General features: G+C 42.5%; 1 protein-coding gene across 8 annotated transcripts in view; it reads right to left on the reverse strand.

The window, feature by feature from the left end:
• Window positions 1-627: 627 nt before the first annotated feature.
• The window catches only part of cadm4 (cell adhesion molecule 4), a 154,126-nt gene continuing 129,081 nt past the window's right edge, over window positions 628-25,672 (reverse strand). For 3 of the 8 annotated variants that reach the window (XM_044359121.1, XM_044359122.1, XM_044359120.1), the window contains exons 4-9: window positions 24,708-24,869; window positions 22,749-22,839; window positions 14,845-15,017; window positions 5,147-5,257; window positions 2,301-2,429; window positions 628-1,051 (exon numbers count right to left, since the gene is read on the reverse strand). In XM_044359121.1, the coding sequence (XP_044215056.1) occupies window positions 942-1,051; window positions 2,301-2,429; window positions 5,147-5,257; window positions 14,845-15,017; window positions 22,749-22,839; window positions 24,708-24,869 (776 nt within the window). In that variant the 3' untranslated portion in view covers window positions 628-941. Of the gene's footprint in view, window positions 1,052-1,248; window positions 1,328-2,300; window positions 2,430-3,019; window positions 3,042-3,310; window positions 4,357-5,146; window positions 5,258-14,844; window positions 15,018-22,748; window positions 22,840-24,707; window positions 24,870-25,672 lie in introns of those variants that run through there. The other 5 variants (XM_044359123.1, XM_044359124.1, XM_044359125.1 and 2 more) reach the window with 5 other exon arrangements.

Raw genomic sequence — 25,672 nt, forward strand, 5'->3', positions numbered from 1 at the left:
AGAGATATAAGGGAGAGGGGAGAGGATGGTAACAGGTGAACGGAGAGAAAGGAGGAGATGGAGGGTAAATTAAAAGAAATGAAAACCACCTTTCCTTCACTGTTGCAGCAAGAGGAAAGGAGAACCGCTAAAACCTAATTTTTTCAGAAATTATTGGCAGGCCACCCAACAGGGATAGCAAAACAGGACAGTTAACTTCTTCATAAAGTATGGATACTTCCCGGGACTCTGGGCTTACACTCTCCAGTGTTCTTAGGGAATTATATATGAGTTCTCGCTCTGTAGACAAGATGCTTTGGCAATTTGAAAAATTTCAATTTTCTAGCATCAAGCGCTCAATAGCTCCTGGTCAGGCCCCCCACCTCTTTCGGTTCCCCCTCGCTCCTCACACACTGCTCCCACTGTCTCCGCCAGTTAAAGATTGAGCTTTGTGAAATGGATGGTTTTCTCCAGGCATGGAATTATAGCAGTCATCTGCCTCTAATTCCTTTTCCACTTTGGCGGCTGCACGGGCAGAGTGCCGGTTTTCTTTGTGCTCCCCATTTCCCTCTCAATCAAAATAATTATGGCATCATTTCTTTTTTGTCTACATCCACCTCACCCCCCCCCCCTCCCCTCCCCCCACCCACCTCTCCATTTCCCCTAGTTTCTTCGACTTACAGAATATGGCACAGTCGTTAATGGCTGGTGGGTCTATAGGCTCTCTCTCTCAGTCTGTTTCTGGGTGTGTATGGAGGATATGAAATGGAATGGAGTGGGATGGATTGGCTGTGTGCAGTAACTGTATACAGTCGTTTTCAGAAGGCTGCCTGTTATGGCGTGTTGTATAGAGGTGTGTGCGTGTGCGTGTGTGTGTGTATACTGTATATAAGGTGGGAGATAGGGAGAGGGAGGGATAGGGGATGAGGTCAGAAGAGAAGGGGATAAGGATAGGAGAAGGGCTACAGTAGGTACTCCTTCTTGCCCTGGCTGGCGTCGTTCCCATTGAGGAAGGCTTCCTGCACCTCGCCATGTTCATCCAACCCACTGGCCTCATGGGTAAGATAGGAACCTGGATGAAGAGAGATTGAGAGAGAGAAAGAGAGAGCGAGAGACAGAGAGAGAAACAGATAGAGAGAGAGAGAGACAGAGAGAGAGAGACGAAGAGGGAGATTGCGGAGGGAAGGTTAGGTGGCAAAGCGTCATGATCATTGCAGCGCCATGCAGCATTATCAAACCAGTCAGAGCTAATATTATTGAGTACCATACCTGTGACAGATTAATTCATTAGTTAACTGATTGTTAGGTCAATACCAAGCAAGAATAGGCTCTCGGGTACGGTATGAGCCTACCGGCGGAAATTAAAGGTAGGAGATGGATGTGTGAATAGTAGAGGCCGAATAGGAGGGGGAAGTTGAGAAGATAATAGAGAATAAAAGAGAGGGAGGAGAAATTGGCAGAAAAGGGTGGAGGGAAGGTTAGGTGCAACAGAACAATGACATGCTTGCGTCACTAAGAATACCCATCAAACATATTTTAACACTCCTCAGGTTCATATGATTAATGATTTCAGCGGAGTGCAGGTTACAAAGAGCAAGAAGTGCTCAAGTCATCTTCCTGCTTGAGTGTCCCAACACTCCAGGGGTGAGTGACACTCTCATTCTCCTAACCGCAGAGGTTGACTGGCATGCTGACAGACAAAGTGGGCTGAAGACAAAGGCCTAATGGCCCTGTCTCAACACTGATTGGTTGTAATGGTCCTGTCTCTTTGCTGATTCGTGGTCAAGCCATACTGAATGTTGACTGACAGCTTGTCTAGCCATAGGGTAAGTAATAGCTCATTGCAGCCTGCTACAGTGTTCCCGGATCATTTCTTGGCAGCTGTGGTACACAGTCGAAGGCTGCCAACACAGGGGCACTTAAAAAGATAGGGAGCGCAGGGAGGCTTCTTTTAATGGATGAGCCTTGATACACTGACATATAGTCATAAAACATGGGGACCACACCTACATTTCCCACCCCACCCTATCATCCGCTATCTTGGCCAAGGTCATCCATCATGGACAGTGCCCGGGTGGAGAGGAGCATCCCATCCTATCTGCCTTGCACTAGCAACTTTACACCTTGGTTTAAAAGATTGTTTTTCAAAGAATAGGGGTGTAACTGGCCTCCAATGATTTTTTTTCACCGCGTGTTTCACTAGAAAGTGTAGAAACGAGACAACGTGCCCATGAAAAATGTGATAAAACACTTTGATTGCGAAGACATGTCTCTTGGTACTTAAAGAAACCTCCTTGTGTGTTTGTGTGTGTATGTGTTACCTTTCTGTCGGACGGAGCACCAGATGGTGACAATGAGGACACAGATGACGGTGAAAACCAGCAATGCCAGAACGCCACCTATCACTGCAAAAGGTACTGCGCTGTGAGTCTCTACCACTGCACCAGGATCTAAGAAAGAACAAGAGAAACAAATTGTGTGGGTGGAGTGTGGGATATATAAAGCGAAATGTGGAATAAAGGGAGAGAGAAATGCAGGTAAAGAAACAGAGACAAAGAAAGAGATGGATCAAAAATGAAAACAGGTGAGATGCTGTAGGAAAAAAAAGAGATAAAAGTGATAGAAAGAAAACACATTAAAACGCCAATGTGGGAGAGAGTAAAGGGAGCGAGACAGGAGAAAAGAGAAGTCGATATCTACCACCCAACTTGCATTATCACCTTTCATCTCCCCCCACTGCACAAAATGCCAGACAGACAGAATGGGTGGGAAAAGGGTGGAGAAATGAGGAGAGTGAATAAAGAAATAAGTACGTCAGCCTCTAAAAACCCACTCCACCTGTCAAGAGCACAATGTTTTTTGAATGAGGGAAACTTGTGTGTGTGTTTACACCTTGAGTGCAGCCCTGGGAAATGAAATCAAACACTTCACCACAAGATGAGTGAAGAGAGATAAAAAGGTAAAAAAGCAATTTAAATTCGGTGACATTTTGTGGTCTAAAACTGCAGTCGCACTTAGGAATTATTCATGTCAATCTTACCTTCTACTAACTTTACACACTCCTTTAAAGTAAAGGACAAATACAAAAACAAAAATAGAGGAATGATGACAGGACATACGGGTTAGTGTTAAAACATTTAGTCTATTAATCAGTTAGTCAAGTGACAGAAAATTGAATGGCATCAAAAAGGTCATTTATTAGGCGAAAATGCTAAAAATTCATTGGATCAAGATTCTCAAATGTGTTTTATACACACAAAAAGAATAATTTGGGGTTTTGGACTGCTGATTGGACAAAATAACCAATTAAAAGACAGACGCTGAGAAACTGTTTTGTATTTTCTGTCATTTTTTAGACCAAAAAAAAAAAAAAGATAATCAAAATGATCAATTAATTAGTTCCAGCACTATTATAGACCATAAAGAAAAATAAAGGCAAACCTTGATTGAAACACAGTATGTCTATGCACAATTTCAGTGGTAAATACTGGCTGACAACAATAAAAGCAGGTGATAGACAGGAAGGATATAAAGAAAATGAAGGAAAATGGTTGCAATTTTATGAATAAAGGTAATTTGTACTGCAAAAATACAAGTCTTTGAGTCTGGACTTAAATACTGAGACAGTGTCTGACTTGGTGACAATAACAAAAAGCTTCTTTTTTATGGGGCTGGCGAGACCAATAAGAGGCAAGGAGACAGTGTTATTGATGCAGTTCCTGCACCTTAACAGAGCAGAATTAAAACATGAATCATTAATACAGTGCTAACACATAGAGATCAGGAAAGAAATAGAAAGTGATGAAAGAGGTGAAGGAAAGGAAGAAGAGCATGGATTGACAACTGAAGAAAAGACGATACGTCCTTGTGCATGTATTTCTTGGTCTTGGTGTCTCATTGAGTGCTGTGTAAAGTGCATCACTTTCCTGCTTATGTGTATGATCAAGTATTGGCATAAGTGTGTGGTATGATAGAATGAATGAATCGCTGCCTCTGTAGACACACAGGACACGTGTGATTTAACTGCAATAGGATCAAGCAGTGGGCCCAGGCAGTATTTCACAGGGGATGAAAAAGCAAGCACTCAAATGCTCGGCCTTACCTCATGCCACCCTGTTCTTAATCCACCCCGGTCCAAAGCTCCACAGGAAATGACTGACAGTATTAATAGTGTCTTGTTTCTCTGAGGAGCCTCTCAGATGATACATCAACATCGACTAAACGTTCACCAAAGTGTTCAAGGCATGGCTTTTCCTATGACTCTCTCTGACATTTCCACGCATGCCCAGCAGGTGAACAACCTCTTTCTGCCAGAGATGACGGCAGCAGCGACTGAAGAACAAGAAGAATTCTCCCGTTCCCTTCACTTCATCTCTCCTTTTAAGTAACAGAGAGGAGACAGAGAGCAGGCAAAGGTGTAGAGAGAAAGAAGAGATACCAGTGAGCATGTGTTTGTGTGAGTGTATGTATAAGATAAAGAGATTCTTTGGATAAAAAGATAGGGAGACTAGTGAAAGAGGGTGTGTAGTTTTACACACAACACATACACAATAGCAGTGTAGCGCCAAGCAGCCTTTCTTTCTCCAGCTGTCACTCTGGGAGAATACGATTAGACAACCACCTGGATCCCTGATCTATCTTTCTTTCTTTCTCTCGTTCTCCCTCTATCTGTATATGTGTGTGTTTGTATGTGTGTGTGTTCAGATGAATGTTTATGTAGCATCTCCCTCACCCTCCAGAGGCCAGTGTCAGTCAGCAAAAGGCTGGATGCGCTGCCAGTTCCTTAAACTCTTAACGCAGATTCATTAACAGTACCCACCAATCACCATGAGAACCACCAAAGACCACACACATGCACACACATAGGTACACAAATGCTGACTGGGCAATGTGTGTGGGGAGCATCAAACAGTCAGTGATAAGAAAGAGAGAGGGAGTGGGTGGTTGTGCGTGGTGCATACCCAAGCGTCTGCAGGCACATACGCTCATGTAGATGCGGGGTAAAGGAAGGTTGCGGCAGAAAAAGTGTGTGTGTGCGTGTGTGTGTGTGGGCCACCTGAGAGCCATCAAATGAGTAGGAGAGTGGAAGACACCAAAGGAGAACAAAAAGGACGAGTAGGCAGATGGAGGGTAGCAGAGGCAGAGTAAAAAGGTGTGTGTGTGTTACCTTTCGGGTCCGGGGCAAAGCGGCGTGTTAGGAGGGTTGGGGTGGTGGGATGGGAGGTGATTGGTTTGGTGGTAGGAGTGGGAGGGACCGTGGTAGTGAGTGACACATTATCTACAGACAGACAAGGAATGGGAACATACACATACACAAATACTATTATCTACAACATGCAGTGACATTTCAACACAGTGTTTGCAGGGTTTTATAGCAAAGTTCCTACTGCGTATTAAATATGACATGTTTTATTATGGATGAACAATAAATGAGTTTCTTGGCTGCTGTGCCTCAGCATCCTGCTCGATTATCATTGGATGGAAGTCTCAAAGACAGCCAATTTCTTCCAATGTGTTTTGAGAAGGAGGCAAAGGTTTAAAATACACATACAAATATTTCAAACATGCTGATCAGCAATTGAGGCTGATGCCATTTAGATACCAGAGACAAATGTTACTAATTATTTTTTCCAAATTGACTGTGTGTGTGAAATTGAATCGATCTCGACCCCTGACAAGCGATAAGGACACAGACAAATTATGCTCTCTGGCTGACATCTATACCAGCTGAGGGGGTTAAAGAAGACATTTACAATGGGAAAGACATGCTTTAAAGCAGGGGTTGAAGAGAATCACACCTGGCAGACTGACATTCATCTATGAGGCAATTGGAATATATAGGAACACATTCTCTATCACTGACACATTTTCTATGGTACAATGGCAGGAGAGACAGAGACATTGTCTGTGACAGATGCATTCCCAATGGAACAGTGCCATGCTGGGACTGTCTCATTCAATGCCGAACAATAGCTTGGATCTTGACACATTCTCCAAATCAGTGGCTGAGACACAATAGTAGGCAGAGAGGTAGAAAGAGACAAGTTCATATTGCCGTTAAAGACAAAAATAATGGCTGACAAGAGCTAAAAGGGAGATAGAGGAGTGGGTGTGAGTGTGCATGTCTGTGTGTGTGCGCATCAGCACTTTCAGAGTGAATAACATGCCACTTCATCAAACAATCTCTATGAAACTGCAATGTGTGAGGTAGTCTATGTACTTCAAGTCTCAGGACACACACAAATACATACACACACACACACGCGCGCGCACACACACACACACATAAACAACACATGTTCATGCACATTTGCTTACACACAAATGCATAATTGCCAATACACTCACACAAACAGAAATCACACACAAACACACCCCCCACACACACACACTGCCCTTTCTGCTCAGGAATAATTTATTGGTAAGTATTCCTCTGTCTCTTCTCTCCCTTTCTCCCACTGGCCCTGAGATCATCAATCTCTTTTTGCACTCCTCTTATGTCAGCACTATAACTCCCCCCTCCCACTTTTTTTCCTCTCTTAAAGCCCAACCTTAGTAGTCTTCTCTCTCTGTAAAGAAATGTACATGATGCGAAGTGTATTTTATGGAAAAGATAGAGTTTTCTGTGAAGAAAAGTGAGACGGAGGAGAAAATGTAGACTGGAACCGATAGAGAAAGAGAAATTACCCTACAATTAACCGAGTGTGTGTCTCTGTTGTCGTTCTCCTGTATGAGTGCATATGCGTTGCATGTGTGTGTGTGCATGTGGATGTCACTTGAGCTTGAGGGCTGAGGATTAATGGCCAGGGTTGCTGCACTAATTAACTGGACGCTGATTAATTTCTCACGAATGACCTAAAAATTGTTATTTCTCACCATTTCCAACCTTTTCTTATCTTCCTGCAAACATCTCTCACTTTCCCAAACCAAACTCCCTTCCCATATCTGCACCCCTTTCCCTCCTTCACTTCCTTTCATTCCACTGCCTCTCTGGTTTCATTCCTCCGTGACTACATTCCCTCACTGCCTCTCTTCAACTTAATTAAGGAGAATGCCATACAGCTGTCATTCTCTTGGCCGATAGTGTCCTTTTTTCCCCACATCATATTGTTATTCATTAACACTACATGGCTGCCAATCAGGCACAAAGCCCATGTTATTTCCAGGGATGGATGTGGTGGCACTTGCGATAATGATGTTTCTCCTCGTATCTCATTCTCGCAGAAGTGCGCCTGAGGATACCGCGCCGCCATTTTGGATGAGCCCTGTTATTCCTTTATGTTTGGTGTTCCTGATTATAGGTGCCTTGCCCAGAGCAGTGGTGACTTCAGCTGTCAATCAGTGCACTGAATGTTAGACATTGGTCAGAGGTGCACTGTTGAGGCCATAAAGACCAACACTGATTGGCCGAGGACTCATTCAAAATTTACTCAGACCTGGATAAAGGTGCGTTGTCATGTGTGGAGGAAAACAGCGCTGAAGACAATTTTTTTTCAAACAAATTTACTCTGCATTATCTCTGTCTGGCTTCCTCTGCCACTAGCCCCCAACCTTTTTCCACTTTCATTCTCATTCTATGTTTTTTTTGCAAGTCTTGCTTCATTAAATGGAGGTCTATGTTTTTCATTCCAATTATCCTGACGGCTCATTACAACAGCCAAGGAGACACATACTAATCCCTGGTCACCTAGTATCCCTCTCTATCTCACTGTGTACCCATCCTTTCATCTTTCTATCACTCCCCTCTGCTTTCCATGGATCTTTCTATATTCTTCCTCCCACTCATTTATATGCACACATACCCACATACATATTCATATATTGTATATGTAAGTGTGTGTTACATATATGCAAAAACAAAGGTTATGATATTGTAACCCTAGTTCTATAAGCACAGGCAGAGCCCTCTACTGGACTCTATGGGTAATGCTCTCCTCCAATCACACGCACACAATTGCTCACTGAAATTTTCATGTACATAGTCGGCCAATCAGGATGCGCCTACTGATTCTGTGTGTCTCACACAGTGTATAAGTCAGCGCCTCACTGCCACTCTCATCCAGAAACCACTTCAGCGGACAGCGTAGGAGTGGCAGGGTCTATAGGTAGAGGGCTCTGCCTGTGCTTATAGAATTACGGTTACTATATCATAGCCCTCTATTTCACCATGGTGGTAGGTGGTCATGGTGTTGTTGTCTGTTCTAACCAACACATGTCTCCCCTGAACCAGAGTCAGGAAGTGTTTGAGAACCATGAGCACCACCTGAAGTTCAAGGAGATTGATGTGTAGGTTTTCCTCTAAAGGCCACGCACGACCTATCGCTCTTGCAAGGCAGGTGCCTATCCAACCCGTCAGGGACGTATCTGTGAACATCGCTATGTAGGAGGTCACTCGACCCAGCAGTGTCCCCATTGACAGATGCTGTGAGGACTCCCAATAGCGCAGATCCTCCTACACTGATGGGGGAACATTCACCCTATGGTCCTTGTGCCTCTTGGGGTCCAAGTGCAGGCTGGTGGACTACCTTTGTAGGTGGCACATGTGTAGGAGCCCCAGCAGGAACACTGGATGACCCACTGCCATGAGCCCCAACACCTGCATGACAGAAAAACGTGCTAACATAAAAAGCTGTCACCACTGCTCCCCATTGAGTCCAAGGACTGCCTGCTACAGGGCCGTCTGTCTGGAGTCCGACAGGACAGCCATGCACTGGTTCAGGATGCAGAGATTCAAAATGGGTTTGAAACATCCTCTGTCTGTCATGTGGGAATGATTGATTTGATTTGATTGATTTTTAGCAACAGGTTCTGGATCTCCATGAGGAGAGAATCCATTTCTTTTGGAGAATAGATTTATCTCCTTGATACCCAAGAACGGAGGAGGAACATTACAGAATTGGAGTGAACAACCCTCAGTGTTTTGTCCATCCACTCCATTAACGCACAACTGTGACGCCAGTCCTCGTAAAACCGTGTCAGGGAGTGGGCGACCAGCTGGGGGGCAGCAGCCAGAAAGCTGTGGTACTCTGATTCGGCCCTCCCCACCACCAAACCCACCATAAACGGAAGACTGGCCTATGGGGTGGCTGATATCGAAACGGCCAAGCTGACGGTGTGGTCCGTTAACGCATCACCATCAGCTGCGTCAACACAGCGTTAGATGTTGTGTCAGTGTGTCCATTTTTCTCCCTATTTCCAACGGAAATAACCAGATGGGAGCAGAACAAACCTGATTTCTCCTTTTTTTGGTTTGCGTATGGGCCTGGGGCATTATTCTCTAAAGATGAAATAGCGCCAGCAGCCATGCTATCATTAACCCAAGAGACATGCTGTGTATGCTGGTCCCGTGAGGGATAGCGCTGAAAACAGCGGGAGACAGTGCCGACACTAAGCAGACATTAAGTGTATTCTCCCAAGCCAGTGTGTGAATGTAAGGCGTTATTCCTCAGTGAGGAGATAATGCTATTCACCGCATCACCGTCAGCCGGAGAGACGAGCTGCTCTGGCTGGTCCGATAGATTACGTTACCAGCGAGCACAGTGAGAGATAGAGCTGACATTAAGCAGACATGAAGCGTCCTCTCCCCGGCCAGTGTGTGAGCACAAGGCGTTATTCCTCAGTGAGGAAAAAATGCCGCTCGCCACATCATTGTCAGCTGAAGAGGCAAGCTGTGCTGGTCCGATAGATAATAGTACCAGCGAGCGTTTCTTTCTAACAACATCATGCCTAACATAGTACTCGTGAATGGGCTCAGCACTGAGCTTTTTTCGGCTAGCACAGCCTGCAGCTGAATGAGGCCACTCGCCGTCTGCTTCCCTAACAGAGGGAAGAGAGGCAGGGGCGTCAGCTGAGTGAATGTTCTCTGCATTACACAGCCTCTGTGTGCAGCTGGATGAAGCAGGCTGGGCCGCTATCATCACAGCATCATGGAGGGCTGAAGATGGGAGGGTGGAGGATTTTGGTCTTTGGTCGATGTAATTTGTTTTCATGAAAACATCTTCAAAACAGTGAGTTTTTCAATCTGGCATGGGCCATTCCGCAGTCGTGGGGAGGTATCTAGCGGTATGCCGCTGCGACGTCCAACACACCCAGGTTGTTAGCTACTGAGGCTAGCTGCGCGCCCAGCCGGAATATTTTCTCCAAATATTCCAGTGTGTCCCTATCCACCAGCAGGATGGGGAGGGGGGATTTAACACACTACCAAATGTCCAGGAGCTGAGGCAAAACAAATGTGGGTTGAGCCAGATGAACCAGGCCGTAAAAGCCTTCATGTAGCTGGCTAACTGGTTTGGAGCCGTGAAAGCCGTACACGCTTTGCTTGTAGCAGGGCAACAGTGTTGAAAATGGAGGAAGTCATTGGCAGAAAATGCAGGGCAGTGGCTGAATCATGCCCCTCTCTGCGTGGTCTCAACCAAAGCGGAGCAGAGGAGATGTCTGGCGGCGTGGGTGGGGGTGGCAGCAGTGGCAAAGAAGCCAGGGCGCGACGGGCAGGAATGAGCTTGCGGAGCAGCGACTCCATCCGTGGAGGTCAAGAGTAAGATCAGTGAGCAGATTGGCCGTTGCTGAGGTGAAAAGGATGAGAGTGGCAGTGAGGCGCTGCGTTACATATTGTGAGAGACACATGGAGTTGGTTGGTGTGTCCTGATTGGCCTGCTGTGTACATGCAAATTTCAATGGGTGATTGCATGCGTGTGATTGGAGGAGCGTACTACCCATAGAGTCCAGTAGAGGGCGGAGCCTGTGTGAGACGGAACTAACAATTCTTATCTCCTCATCTCTACCTCTCTCCCTCTCTCTTTCCTTCTCTCTCCTTCTCCCTCACTCTCTCATGCAATTCAATTCTAATGGGTTTTATTGGCTTGGCGATTCATCTGAGTGCAGCAGCTCAGTTCAATTACATAAGGGAGCCCTCCGGGCTTTCACCAGACAATCAGCAACATTCTCCTCCCAGTCACATGCACACGCATGCACATGCACCCTCACGCATACACATACATAAAAAATCCAATTTCTCTTTAACAATGGTGGCGCAGATGAAACAACCAATAGAGGCCACATCCTTTCCGCATTCTGCAGATACTAGTTGTCTGTGTGTGTGTGTGTGTGTGCATGTGTATGAGTGTGTAATGAGTGTGTATGTCCTCCAATGTGTGCTTGCTCTATGATTCATTCAAAACAATTTCTCACATTTATATCATTAGTATATTTCTGAAAGTTGCAGAAAGTTAATTTCATCGTATTAACTTGTGCACACAGAAACACGCACACTGACAATTTCACTCTCTTTCTCTAAATCATAAACACATTACAGCATGCGCACGCGCACACACACACACACACACACAAGCTTACTTACATGTACACACAAGTGTGAACAGTTAAATAAAGCTCAACTTCAATGCATCACGTCTTTGCCACGGCTTGCGCTCCCTGGAGTTTCCCACCTCTCACTCTCTGTTCTTCACCAGAATTAAGCCCATCTTCCTTCATAAAGTGACAGCGCCTAAAGCACCTGCAACAAATTGGCAGCCACTTTTGCCCGAGTTTGTGCTCAGTGTACAGATCCTGATGGTAGATAACTCTCACAGAGGGAAAGTTGACATGAAATGAGAGCGAGGGAGACGAGAGAGAGCGATGGTAGTTTTTCTGCACCTGCAATGAAATGGTTTCTTTTCTGCTGACTCATCCTTTTACAACACTCTTCCTCGAGCGCTCCCTCCTTTCTCCCCCAGTGCACCCTGGGATTCCCTCTGGGAAGGCTGGGAGCCAACTAAACTGACATTCCGTTTATCTGACAGGCTGTGGTACTGAATGTTAACCTGCGTTCGACCTCCATCGTCCTTCTTCTCTCCCTTTTCATCCCTCCATCACCCTCCTCCCTCTCTACACCTCCCTTCCTCCCTCTCTGCGTTCATCCATGCCTCCCCAGTAACTCCTTACTAAGTTACATTCAGTTCTCTCTGTGCCTTATTCTCAGAGAGACAGGCTGTCTTAGAATAAAGAGACTAAACTGTGAGTGAACGAGGAACAGAGGGAAAACTGGTGGCAAGGTGAAAAACAGTTGAGAGGGGGTGGGAGGAGTAGAGAGAAGAAGTGTAGGTGGACAGAAGGTGTAAAAGAGGTGACAGCAGAGCAAAGTAAAGGGCAAAGTAAAGGAAGGGAAGGATACTGAGAGGAGAAGTGGGGAGAGGGAGAAAAAAAGGAGAGTGAGTGAATAACAAACAGAAAATGAAAAAGTGAGGCATAAGAAAAAGAGCAAGAGTGTATCTTTTCTCTATCAACATGGTCTTCAGGAATAAGTGAAGAGCTTTGTTACAAAATGAAATATTCACTTTTTCAAAAACAGAAAAAAAATAAGACACCTACTCTAACAACGTGGGTGCTGGAATGAAAAAAAAATCCAGTGTTAGGGTTATGAGTCATCTTAACACATTTTATAGCGTGGAATCATTTTTATTCCCAATAATGACTGATGAACTTCTAATTTAAACATCAGAAAGTAGAGCATTTCACTAACACCAAATTAAATCATGGTGCTTTATTTGCACTGGCAGTTATGTATGGCAAATGCACGGTTTTACAGTGGTATAACATTTACAAAGAGACATGTCTCAGTGTAAACATTAAAGCCTGAATGCAATTAGTTCATCTGACATTTCTTGAGAAAGAATTAACACCATGTAGCCAGATATTTAGTTGTGACATATAGGAAAATCAAGACTGACTTACAGTCTTCTACAGATTAATATGATGGCTGAATCAACAACTCTGAGCTCTTTGAGATAATGTTTGAAACAATCTGCCCAGTGGGCGTGTACATATTTTTTAAGTACAGCAAACCATCACTGATACAGGGCTACAGCAGGGGGATTTAAGAAGCTGATTGCTGGAAATCCATGGAGCAGAGCAGAGGAGCTGAAGCTTGGCTTATGTTGGTTATATGGATTTCTGGTCTTTTATGCATTTGGGTTGAGACAAGATTCCTTTTTTTTAAAAAAAAAAAAAAAACAACCCTTTTTCCGCAATAAGAGGGTATGAAAAGAAAGTGGGATAAATCTAATTAATGACCACCACAGAGCAACAGCATGAAGAAAATACCTATTGAAATGCAGGAAAAAAAGAAGCGGCATAGAGAAAAACAAATGGAGAAGACAGCTAAAAAATGGTGAGGGAGTAAGCTGAGGAGAGGTGAGGAGGAGGGAGAGAGACAGAGCAGTTTTCTACAGAGGTGGCAACGTACATCAAAGCTCGACATGTCTAACCTCCAAGGAGAGAGAGACAGAGTGACAGAGAGAAAGAGAGAGGGAGAGAGAAGTGGGTTGGGATGTCACCTTTCATCTTGCCACTGTTGCCACCCTTGATGCCTGAGGAATGCTTCCATTATATGTGCTGTTTGATGCTAGACGTGCTTCTACAAGAGTGTATGATTGCTGATTGTGTGTGAGCATGTGAGAGAAAGAGAAAGAGAGTCTTAGTGTGATGGATAAATGAAGGGGTGCTAGCCAAAAAATGTTACATAAGATCTCATGTATCTATTCCTTCCATCCGTCCCTGTGCTTCTGATCTCCATATATCAGGTGATGGGGTGCAACAACAGGAGCAGCCAGTAGGGGGTGGAGCAGATCAAAAGGGCAAACATGCTGAGTGACAGAAGTGTGCATGTAATTAGGCCAAACCACAAATGTATAAGATGTGAAACCGTAGACACTTCTTAAGATGAAGAAGCTTTGCAATTTGGCTTTACTGCAGTTTCATTAAAAACTCACAATTCCCATTTTGTCCTTATTTGACTGAATCAAGCAGGTTTACTCAGTTGTTTCATGTGTGAATTACACTAACAGGCATCAAAACCTCATTTCCAAATGTGCTTCAAAATCTGGGAGAGAAAGTGGGCCAATTTGTCACATTTCCTGAAAAATAACTTCATGCTAACGCGAGTTTTTCATGCGATGTTGCAAGCTTCATCATCATCCTCTTTCAGACACGGTGTGCAGTCTATCTGGGTCAGCTTTCATTATGAATTTAGCCACTAGTGAATCTAGGTGCAACATCTTGGAAAACTTGTAAAACCCGACAACAAAAGCCCCTTACCCACATCTTCCTCCGCCTCTGATACCTCTGCTCAAGCAGCAAAGTTGTTTCCCCTGAATTTTAAATGCAACAGATGTTCCACTGTTGTTTTTTGCCAAATGTTACCATGTAAAATTCCAACAGATTCAGCATCCCATTAATACTTTGCACTGTGTGTTAAGATCTGTCATCTCTGTCTCCTACGTGCCAGCTTTATTGTGAACTCCATTTGGTTGTCAAAAAACAAGATTTAAGTTACTGTGAATTCCTTGAAGAGAGGATTGGGTCACAGGGGAGATGATAAATTGGTTCTTTACAAGACGTAGCCGGAATAATGATGTTGGTGACGAGTATCTGAGCACAGTAGCCTATGTCTTCTTTTGGAATCAATATTTCTGTTGAATCAACTGAACAGGAGATTTAGCAGAGGTTTCCTGCTGTGTACCGAATCAGGAAAACAAATAAAGCTGAAAGACAGATGAGATGAGCATCAAGATTTAATGTGTCTGTTGCCTGGTGCCAGAACAACCACATTGCAAAGACGCTGAAAAGATAAAAGGATCAATAAAATTTAAAAGATTTCACCCAAAAAAAACATCATCAAAACACAAGAGAAAAAGAAATGTAACAAACAAAAGACCCATTGAACATAAAATTAGTCAGAACAGGTATAATTGCCTTGGATACTTAGACTGGAGATGAAAACAACAGAGAAAAAGAATCAATTGAACTGACTTTTCAAGCACTTGTGGAAAACTTGCAGGAAATAATTAACTGGTAGCCACGGTTACTCACCATAAACCAATAGGGTGTAATGATCAGCAGCTCGTCCAAAGTTGTTCTGGGCCTGGCACAAGTATGTCCCGTTGTGTGATTGGCTGAGACGGGAAATCTGAAAAGTGGGGCCAGAAATCTCTGCTCTCTCAGGTAAGGTATCATTGATCTTGGACCACTGAATATTCCTTGGCCTAGAGGAAACAAAAGAGAGAAAGTGGATTAAAGGTTTTTAATAGTGCTGAAACAATAAGTCGATTGATCCCTTCATAATTAATCAACAGAAAATGATATTACCGACTATTTTGATAGTCCGTTTATCAAGGATTTATTGCTTTTCTTTGATCTATATAACAGAAAATTTAATATCTTTGGGATTGGGACTGTTGGTCTAATGAAATAAGCAATTTGAAGACACCATCTTGGACATTTCTCACATGTTTTTGATGATAAATTGAAAAAAAAAAAACCCTCAGTAGACTGATAATGAAAATAATTGATTGTTGCTGCCCTAATGTTTGAAATGTAAAACTTATATGAAAACACAAACCTACACTGAGTCAGCCTCTCATTGCCACACACATGCATGCACAAACACTCAACCAATAAATCCTTGAACAGCATGCTGTTAAACCTGTAATGTACAGTACTCAAATACAGTTAGATTGTTAACACATAATCACTTCTACTAGTTAACTACTACTACCACTTCCAACTAATACTACTTGAGGACTACTAGCAGTTTTATACACGTTTCTTAAAACCTTAAGTGCAAAATGAAAAAGTGAAAAGAGACAAGGGATCAATGCTAAAAAAGGAGAGGTGAGGAAGGAGAGGAAATAAGCCCACAGGGGGAGGATGACATGAGAAGAAAGTATGACAGGGGTTTGGAGAAAGAGCCGATGGCAACAGAGGGCTGCATCCTGACAAATAATGAGGAGGGCGCCGATGGTGTGAAAGGGTTGGCAGGAGGGAAAAGAGGGCAGATGAGAGAGAAATAGGGTGACAGATATGCAGCGTGGAAAAAAACAAAACAGAAGAAGCAAGAGGAAAGATATGGATAGAAGGAGTGTGTTACTACAGGTAGAGAATAAGACAGCAAGAAGAAGAGGTGGTGTGGTGGGAGATGGAGCAGACAAAATTAAATGGTCATGAAAGACAGGCAGGCAGAGCAGACAGGAGATGCGAGGATTACAGAGGCACCCTGGTGAACAAAGCTGTGTGTGGGTGTGTATGTGTGTGTGTCTGGTTTGGTGTCATGCCACCCTGGCCAGATTACAATCCTGACTCATCTAAGTTCTAATCCCCCAGGAAGTCTAATTAAACCTCTTTCTTGCTTAGTCACACATACAAACACTCTCTCATGCCTCCCACACACACACACACACCAGACATGCACAAACAAAATCTCCCTCGGTTCCTCTCTCTTTATAACACACACATACGTGTTCTCCCACACGCAGTAAATCCTCCAAACACTCACACAAATAAGAAGGCAATCAAGCAAAATGACAAAACATTGTCTCTCTCTCGGTCTCCATTTCTTCTCCTAAGAACAGATAGACAATGAGTGCACCCCTCCACCAAAAGGAAGTGCCGTATAATTGGTAATTAATGCTTAACAGGCAGTTAACAAGGCCAGGGAGCAAGTGTGAAGATGACATGGGGACTGTAATGTGTGTGCTGTAATGTGTGTGTGTCTGTGCAGTCCAGCGTGAGATGAGGGTCAGAGTCCAGAGTGGCCCGCTGTCCCAACTCTCACTGTCACATACCACACACACACACACACACACACATACACACACGCAAAGCGTCCCCAACCAGCCGTTACAAAGCTTTAGTGGGGCTATAGCCAATAGGCCTCTCAGCCAGTCCTCACTGTGGGATTTCACTAAAGTTATCAAACACACACACAAATGCACACACACACACACACTCACACTTTGGCTGCATGAAGGTTTACTGGAGAGCTTTAGTGGACTTGATGCCCACAGACAGACGGACCATCTAGGGGAGGGTTTAAGAGCTTAGGACCCAATACCCTTCTGGAAAGTGCACAAAGGGCTGTGAACACACTAGAAAAAGGGCTTTGTTTCAAAGCTGGCTCTTACAATTGTTGACTGCTGATTGGGTTTAGTAGCTCCTGCCCACACACAGAGTCCCATACAACTTTATAATAAGTCCACATTCGCACTCAGTTCCTAGTATCCTTGTACACTATCAGTAACCTCTCTACCTCAGTCTTAAGCTCTTTTTCTCTTTGTCCTTCATGCAATAAAATATGGATCAGGCAGTTTTTATCCGTCCGTCAAACATTAAATGTCAGTTTATACCACAGACTCAACATTTTTGGTATTCATCAAAGTCAAAGGAACAATAATTCTGAGTTTTCATGATTACAAAAGCGTCCTGATTGGTCTGATGAGATTGTTATTAAAATTAAATTTGCTTGCGATATATTAGACACCCCTGGTTTAACTTCAATTATGCTTCAAGGGATGATGCATTTGGGATTGATTGGCCCAAAGGGTGCCTGCATCATTTGTGGAGGACAGCATGTGGTGATATTTTCATTTTGATAGTCTATTTTATAATAATGTCCTGGAAAATAGCTGATACGAAATTGATGTTGATTTCTAAGGATAATTCCTACAAAGAACCAAGAGATTGTGCTGTAATGGAAGATGTTGGTGGAGATTACAAGTATTTGGCAATTTCTTGAAGTTTCCAAGAAAGAACCCTGGAATTATGTAGGGTAGTAATTATATAGAAAGAGGTCAACTTAGTGTTCATTTCAACATAACATAATCTTCACCTGCTTTGAACTGCAGTTAACTAAAGTTGGTCTCTCTAATCCATTTTATTGTATTTTAATTTATCGACCCCATGTTTTTAACAATTCTTTTATATCTGAATAGTTGGTGATTTTAATATTCATGTGGGTGATGTCACTTGCAACTTTGCTTCTGATTTCCTTAACATGACTGAGTCCTTCAATTTTATTCAATATGTGTCTGGGCCCACACACATTAGGGGGCATACCTTGGACCTCGTTTTTATACATGGTATATCTATTGACTCTATTTGTTCTGAGGTGCTGCCTATTACCGACCATAGTTGTGTTTTGTTCAACCTGTCTTTTAAACTAGATTCTCTGCCCAGTAAAAGTTTGAAATGCTCTCGCATCTTAAATCACCTCACTGCTGGACAGTTTTCTGCAGCTTTTAACCCAAGTGCAGTTTTGTTTCCTCAAGTAGACACAGATTGTCTAGTCCAATCTTTTAACTCCCATTGCTCCACGATCTTGGACAAAGTGGCACTTTATAAATTGCGACCTGTTCCATCCATAAATTCAACTCCCTGGTTAAATGACACCTTTCGTTGTCCCCGGCGTAGATGTCAGAGGGCAGAGCGACTGTGGAAATCCACTAAGCTCAATGTTCACCGTCTCCACTTCAAAGATCTATTAACTGAGCTAAACAGCTTGATTAATGATGCGAGGGCTTCTTATTTTTCCAACCTTATGTCCACCAGTAAGCGCAACCCAAAAGTCCTGTTTGATACAATTAACAACATTGTCACTCCGGCACCTCCGGATGTGCCTGTCTGGTCAAATAAGGACTGCAGCAACTTTCTTTCCTTCTTTGTTGATAAAATTAGAGATGTCAGAGCTAGCATTATCCCCACATCTCTTCCCCTCTCTACTCATGCCTTTCGGCCATCAATTTTGGACAGCTTCTCTCCTATTACCATGGAAGAATTCACAGATCTGGTGAGCAGTATGAGATCCTCCTCCTCACCTGTTGACATTTTACCCACCTCCGTGCTCAAAAATGCACTTGACTGTATTGGGCCATGCCTGGTTTCCATTATAAACAGCTCCCTGCAATCTGGTTGTGTCCCAGCATACTTCAAACATACAGTTATTCAGCCCCTCCTGAAAAAAACGAACCTTGATCCATACAGTCTCCATAATTATAGGCCTATATCCAAGCTGCATTTTATTTCTAAAATTTTAGAGAAGGTTGTCACTCACTGCTGTCTTGACTGCACACAACATTTTTGATAGGTTTCAATCAGGTTTCTGACAGAAGCATTCCACCGAAACTGCTCTTCTCAGAGTTTCCAATGATATATTGATGTCCTCAGATGTGGGTGAGTGCTCCATTTTAGTGCTGCTGGATCTTAGCACAGCTTTTGACACTGTTGATCACAGAATAATGACTGAAAGGCTCATGCAATATGTGGGTGTCTCAGGGAGCGCCCTGGACTGGTTTTCCTCCTACCTCGCAGATAGGAGTTTTTCTGTGTCTCTTGGTCCTTACTCATCCAAAACTGCTGCTCTTTCCTGTGGTGTGCTGCAAGGCTCCATTCTGGGTCCTATTCTCTTTGCCTTATATATGCTCCCCCTAGGTAAGGTTATCAGCAAATTTATTGATGTTTCCTATCATTGTTATGCCGACGATATTCAGCTCTATATATCTTTTAAGCCTGATAACCCTGATAAACTGTCTGTGCTGCACAACTGTCTGACTGCTATTAAGGACTGGATGTCAAACAACTTCCTACAGTTTAATACTGACAAGACAGAGGTTCTCATTATTGCTTCTGACAGTATAGCTCCCAAGGTAGCTAAGAGTATTGGGTCCCTTTCATCAGCTGTTAGGTCAAACTTAAGAAATCTTGGTGTCATATTTGACCAGGCTATGCATTTTGATCAGCATGTTAAATCTGACCCATACATGTTTTTTCCATCTACGAAATATCGCTAAACTCAAGTCCATTGTCTCACAACCGGAACTAGAAATGATCATCCATACGCTCATATCATCCCGTTTGGACTATTGTAATTCCATTTTCACTTGTCTCAGAAAAGCATCTGTGAACTGACTACAAACGGTCCAAAATGGGGCTGCAAGACTGCTAACCAGGTCCAGCAGGATGACTCACATCACTCCTATTTTAAGATCTTTGCACTGGTTGCCCATTCGTTTTAGGATTTATTTTAAGGTTCTTACTATTACATATAGAGCCCTGCATGGACAGGCTCCAGAATACATCATGGAACTTATCCATCCCTATGTCACCAGTAGGTCACTCAGGTCTTCCAACCAGGACCTACTGGCTGTCCCTCGCTCACGGCTGAAAACCAAAGGTGATCGTGCCTTTGCATTTGTGGCTCCAACCGTATGGAACGCTCTCTCCCTGTACAAATACGGTCAGCAGTCTCTGTAGAAGCTTTTAAAAAACTATTGAAGACCCATCTTTTTAAATTGGCTTTTGTGTCTTCTTGAGTTGTTTGTTTGATTGTGTTTTTTATTTTTACTTTTATTTATTTTTTATTTAATTCTAACTTGTGGCACATGTTTTTACACTATGTATGTTTTTATGGTCTTATTTTCAACTCTTGTTCCTGTGAAGCACTTTGTGAATTTCATTTCCGTGAAAGGTGCTACACTAAATAAACGTATTATTATTATTATTGTAATAAAAAGAACAATGGGTGTGTTAGACAAACACAAGGGGGAAAATCTCTTGTATCCAGCTGGCTACTTTAAGCTTAAGGAAGCAGCTCTCATCCATTTTCTTTCTTTCTTTCTTTCTTTCTTTCTTTCTTTCTTTCTTTTAGAACCTGTATTGAGTTCTGATATAGTGCACAAGTTGTCCTTTCAGTGAAGACCTGTTTTACTCTTACACAGTTTACACACATTTGGTAGCCTTCTAGGAAAACTAATGTTTTCTGCTGCAGCCGCTGAAAAACTCAACTGGATTAAGTAGAGGTTACTCAAGGACATTTCCACAAAAGCTATGAGAGGGAGAAGATGTTTATGTGTGGCGACTTGTCAGTAATTACATGGAAAATAACCAGTAATCTATTTCAGTAAAGCTGTCCATGTGACATTCACAGATCACCTATCTGATGCATCTCTGTAGCCCATAAATCACCTTCAAGCAAACAACCATTTTCAACTCAGCAACTCATTGCTGGCAGCCAACACTTAATACGTGTCTGTTCATCTATGTGTTGAGACTCTAAAAACAGTTTAAAATCTTCCAATCGGCCCTGGCCCAGTTTCTTTATATTATTATTAATATTATTTTTGTAGAAAATCTAAAAAAAATACCAGATACTTATCAACTCCATCAATTGAACTCTCTAAGGTGTTCTGGGTAAATGTCTGAACTGAACATGTCTAAATTTAAAGTCCCCCTCCACTCAAAAAATGTGTTTTGCTCAGTTGGATGTTTGAGCTTCACTGTGCAGAATGATGTATGCGCAGAGTTTGACACTAGAAAGCTGTTTTGTCATATATCTGCTTAACCTCTTCCACTCCCACCCCCCTACCAAAGACCCATTTCTGGGGTGGACAGGGGATGTTTAGTGGGAGGTAACCACATAGAACATAGAAGTGGTATACATCATCTGAAAGCTGGGATCAATTTGAGATGCAGTTCAGCACTGTGTGTCAAGATTATTTAGTAATAAATCTGTAATGAACATTGTGTTTTGGTTTAAATTTTGAAAGGTTACAGTGTATAAGTTCTTAAAACATTATGATGGAAGTATATGATGGTCATTCCCATGCTCACTTGTGTCTTATATGTTGTTACAGCAATTTTTGGGTTGATGCCAGATTTGACTCAAAATGTAACCATTTTTGACCACTCGAGAATTGATAAAAATGGTCAAAAACCCCTTCCAAAATACCACATTAATACACCAAGACCTTGAGGAACACCATAGAAAAATTCATGCTATGATTTATCAAAAACTTTTGACATTTGGAGATTTCTGTAAGAATTGCATTTTTTGGTGATTGGATGACGAGCACTTCTGTTTTGGAAATTGCTCAGAAACCCCCTTGTTGTCAATATGCCTAGGAAAGCCATATATTTTCTGAATGCCCTAGGTTTCTAGTTTGTGGTTGTGAAGTTTCATGAGGCTGTGATTATCCTAGAAGTGACAAAACATCATTTTATATAGTGAGGTCAAGTTTCAAAAATGGTCTCACTACAATGAAATGGCTACTGTGGGGGCTAACATTATCACAAATTAATACAATCATTGAATCCACAAAAGTCTCAGCTTTCCAGTCATACCAAATTTATGCAATTCCAAGACTCTTTAGGGACCCAGTATGCAAAAATATTCAAATACACCATTTTAGAATAGGCAAAAATAACACATTTATACTGCATGCAAAAAACTGCATGGTTTTTGCCCAAAATTGCATGGTATTAGCATAAACTGGGCACGTCTGTAAAGGGGAGACTCATGGGTAACCATAGAACCTAAAGGGACCCCTTTTAAAATGGCCATTCCAGTTTTTCCCTCACCAAAATTTATCCTAACTTTGGAGCATTATTTAGCCCCCTTCCCAACAAGCTAGCATGATACCAATGGATTCCTTATGTCACCTAGTTTCATATGATGCAAGTATCTTCACTTATCTTAGTAACTTTAAAACTGAGCCCACTACTGCCTCTGAAAGACAGTAATGTTACCCGCAGACACTGGCGTCCTTGGGGAGTGGAAGAGGTTAAAGTGGAATTTTTTTCTGTTAAAATTGCACCTTAAATCTGAGTTTAAGGTGCATGATTTGTGATATCACAACTAGTTTTGAAGCCAATAATGGTCCAATATGTGACTTACACAAAACTGAAGGTCATGGACCGTTTCACCACTGGCCTTTAATTGCTACCTTCACTGCCAATAGCATTGACAGTACATATGATATCAACTTGAAGAATGAACTTGCATGTGTTGTGTTCATAAAAAACATATTGGTTCTTATAATATCATACAACAACCAGGTTTGTGCCATTGTATCATGTGTAAATGGAGGACACAGACAGCATTTACTGAAGGCAGATCGCACCGCCACAAAACAATTTTACACACAGACGCACATACAAACACTTACAGAGGGTTCCCAGTGACGGAGCAGGTCAGGCTAAGCGAGTCGCCCTCTCGCAAAATGCCAGTAGGAGGAACAATTCTCACTGTAGGTGCAACTGTAGAGAGGGAGAAAAAGAGGAGGGGGAAGATAAATGTGTGTGTATGAAAGTGAAAGAGAAAGAGAAAAGCACAACAGAAAACAAAATGGATCAAAATGATCAAACTGGAGTGAGAATCAGAAAGAACAGAAAAAAAAAATCAGAAATGAGAGAGAGACAGCGAGAGAAGGAACAACAAAGAGGAACAAGGGAAAAGTGAGAAAGTGGCAGGAGGAAGGGTCTTTAACATCTGTTTCCAAGGCAACCAGCCGACAATCCCATGGTTGAGACACCTGTTATCATAAGCAGCCCACCGCTCCAGCAGCTGCTGTATTGCACTTACTTCAGTAACAGAGCAATGGGAAGCCAAATCAACACTGACAGTTGGTCATTATTGCCAGTTCTCTGGCTGGAGAAACCACCAGCATGCAGATTGACAAAACTGTTGAATATTAATCATTTTGATCTATCAACAAACATTAGTATACATGTGGCAAATTAACTGTACCTGAAGACTGACAGAGGAGTACTTGCTGAAAATGAATCACATCGCCATCAGTAAATATGTACTTATATGTGACTGTGAAATGTTTGAATATCGGAAATTATTGACATATTGTGGGATAAAAATCATATTGAACTGTAAAGAATACTGATATGAAGAGAAAACAAATGGATTAACTGAATATTGTTTGTCTTGTTGGATAGTATCACAGTAATATAGGAGGTTCATGTCAATTTAAAACTCTGTCAACATTTGTTAATAAGCTTAGAGAAAAAATAATTATATGCATTTTCAGCGATGGATTCATACTTTCATGGAACACAAATAGTATTGATGTATCAACTAATCACTGAAAATCTTCTGGATCTCCACAGATGTTTCTCTGATATCTGATATCTGTGTTTCTGAATTTAAAAAAAGGATTTGCATTGGTCTCAAAAATCAAAATAACTAAATTAATATGTATTAAATTGTAATTATACTGAATTGTAAGACAGTGACAGTTGTTCCTCCTGACATCAAAACAAAATCCAGACAAAAACAAAACCCAGAAATGTCAAAACTGCAGTAACAGGAGCATGTTTCCTAATGTTTCATAGGATTAGAAGCAAACTAAATGGATTTTCATTTCATAGATATTTAATGATGAATTTCACACTTTTCCAAAAATGATGTAGATTAGGGCTGTCTGATACTTTCAACATTAATCCTACTGAACCATCTACAGATTTATGAAAATATTAAGAATTCAGTAAAAAAAAAAAAAAAATGTTCTTTAGACTTTAGCCAATTATGAATTTAAATCTCTTGCAGTAGTTTATTTTTTGCTTTTGCCTCCCTCGAACGGACACATATGCAGAGATTTCTGTGCATATATACTCCTGCAAATAAGACAGCAAAGATCAAACAGTCCTAGAACAGTACTGGGATCGTTGCACATGCTAATGTGACTCAGGTTTTCACAGTTCCTTAAACCACAGGCCAGCACCCAAACCTGGCTGCAGGCCTGTTTCAGCCACCTCCCTGCATGACATGATTTGTATGTATTAGGTTTTAATGAGAGCAGGTCTCATACAGGGCAGCACTGAATATCAGTCTGTTAAAATCCTGGACTGTGTATGAATGAGCTTCATTCTAAAATGAGATATCCACCATTTGAAAAATGAGGCTGCAACCCTGACAAAATGATTGCTGCCATGAAAGCAAAACACTATAATGAATAGTACTGAAGTAGTCACATAAATGACGGCAATACAGATGGAATAATTTGTGTTTTTGAAATATTTGGCCATGAACATTATGTTACTTAATTTTTTCCCCAAGATTGATAGAAAGTGCTTTGACATAAAGTAGACACATTTGGCCTGGAAAAAAGACTTACAATACACATCCAGGCGGTAGTGTCGAATCCTCTTCTGGCCGCCCAGGGCCGGGTGGAATGCCTCGCAGCTCAGCGCTGCCCCGTTGTCTTTCCTTTCTACTGGAATCCGGATGGTGCTGGACACGCTGAACGTCTTCGCGTTCTCCTGCTGGGATACCACGCCTGGAGGGGGAGAGAGAGAACAGAGGGGATGAGATGTTGGAAAGAAAGAGGACAGGTGGGGTGGCCAAGAAACCAGTTAGCAGCCAAATCATGCCCATTCTTCCTTTGTTCTGCTGAGACATCACATCTATGCCGGGTGTTGGAGTGGAACAGTGAAGAAGGAGGGAGGGAGTAGAAGAAGAGACTTTTAGAGAAGAACACAGAGGTGAATATAGGAAGCAAACAGAGTGAAAGGGGGAAGAAGTTAGTGACTGATGAATGAGCTTTCTCAAGCAGCATCAAGTACCTGTAGAGGGGAGGATGAGTGGTGGAGGACAGAATAAGAGAGAAAGATGAGAAAGCAATTTGCATCTATATTTCATGGCAATTACTAGAAGCAGAACTGTTTGTTTGCAGATGGTAAATCAACTGAATGTTTTGTGTGTGTGTGTGTGTATGTGTGAGTGAAAGAGAGAGAGAGAGTGAGATGGCGGGGAGAGAAGGATAAAAGAGAGAATATGCATAACCGAATTGAGATTTTAACTCAGCCAGACACAGAGAGAGAGAAGGGCGTCAAAGGAACAGGGTGAGAGAAGAAAGGCAAGAAGAGAGAGGGACTCAGAGACAGAGAGAGGGGGCAGCAAAACGGGGCATCATTGATGGGGGGAAGTGGGGTGGGGGGGGAGGAGGAGAGCTGTGGTGCAATGAGCCCAAACATGAAAGAGGACGATAAGAGTGCCAAGCCAGATGCAGAGTGGAAGAAAGATGCAAGAGGAGAGGAGGAGGAGGAGAGACAGAAGGAGGGAGGAGAAACAGCAGGGCCA

This window comes from Thunnus albacares, chromosome 8, assembly GCF_914725855.1.
Source record: "Thunnus albacares chromosome 8, fThuAlb1.1, whole genome shotgun sequence".
NCBI lineage: Eukaryota > Metazoa > Chordata > Actinopteri > Scombriformes > Scombridae > Thunnus > Thunnus albacares.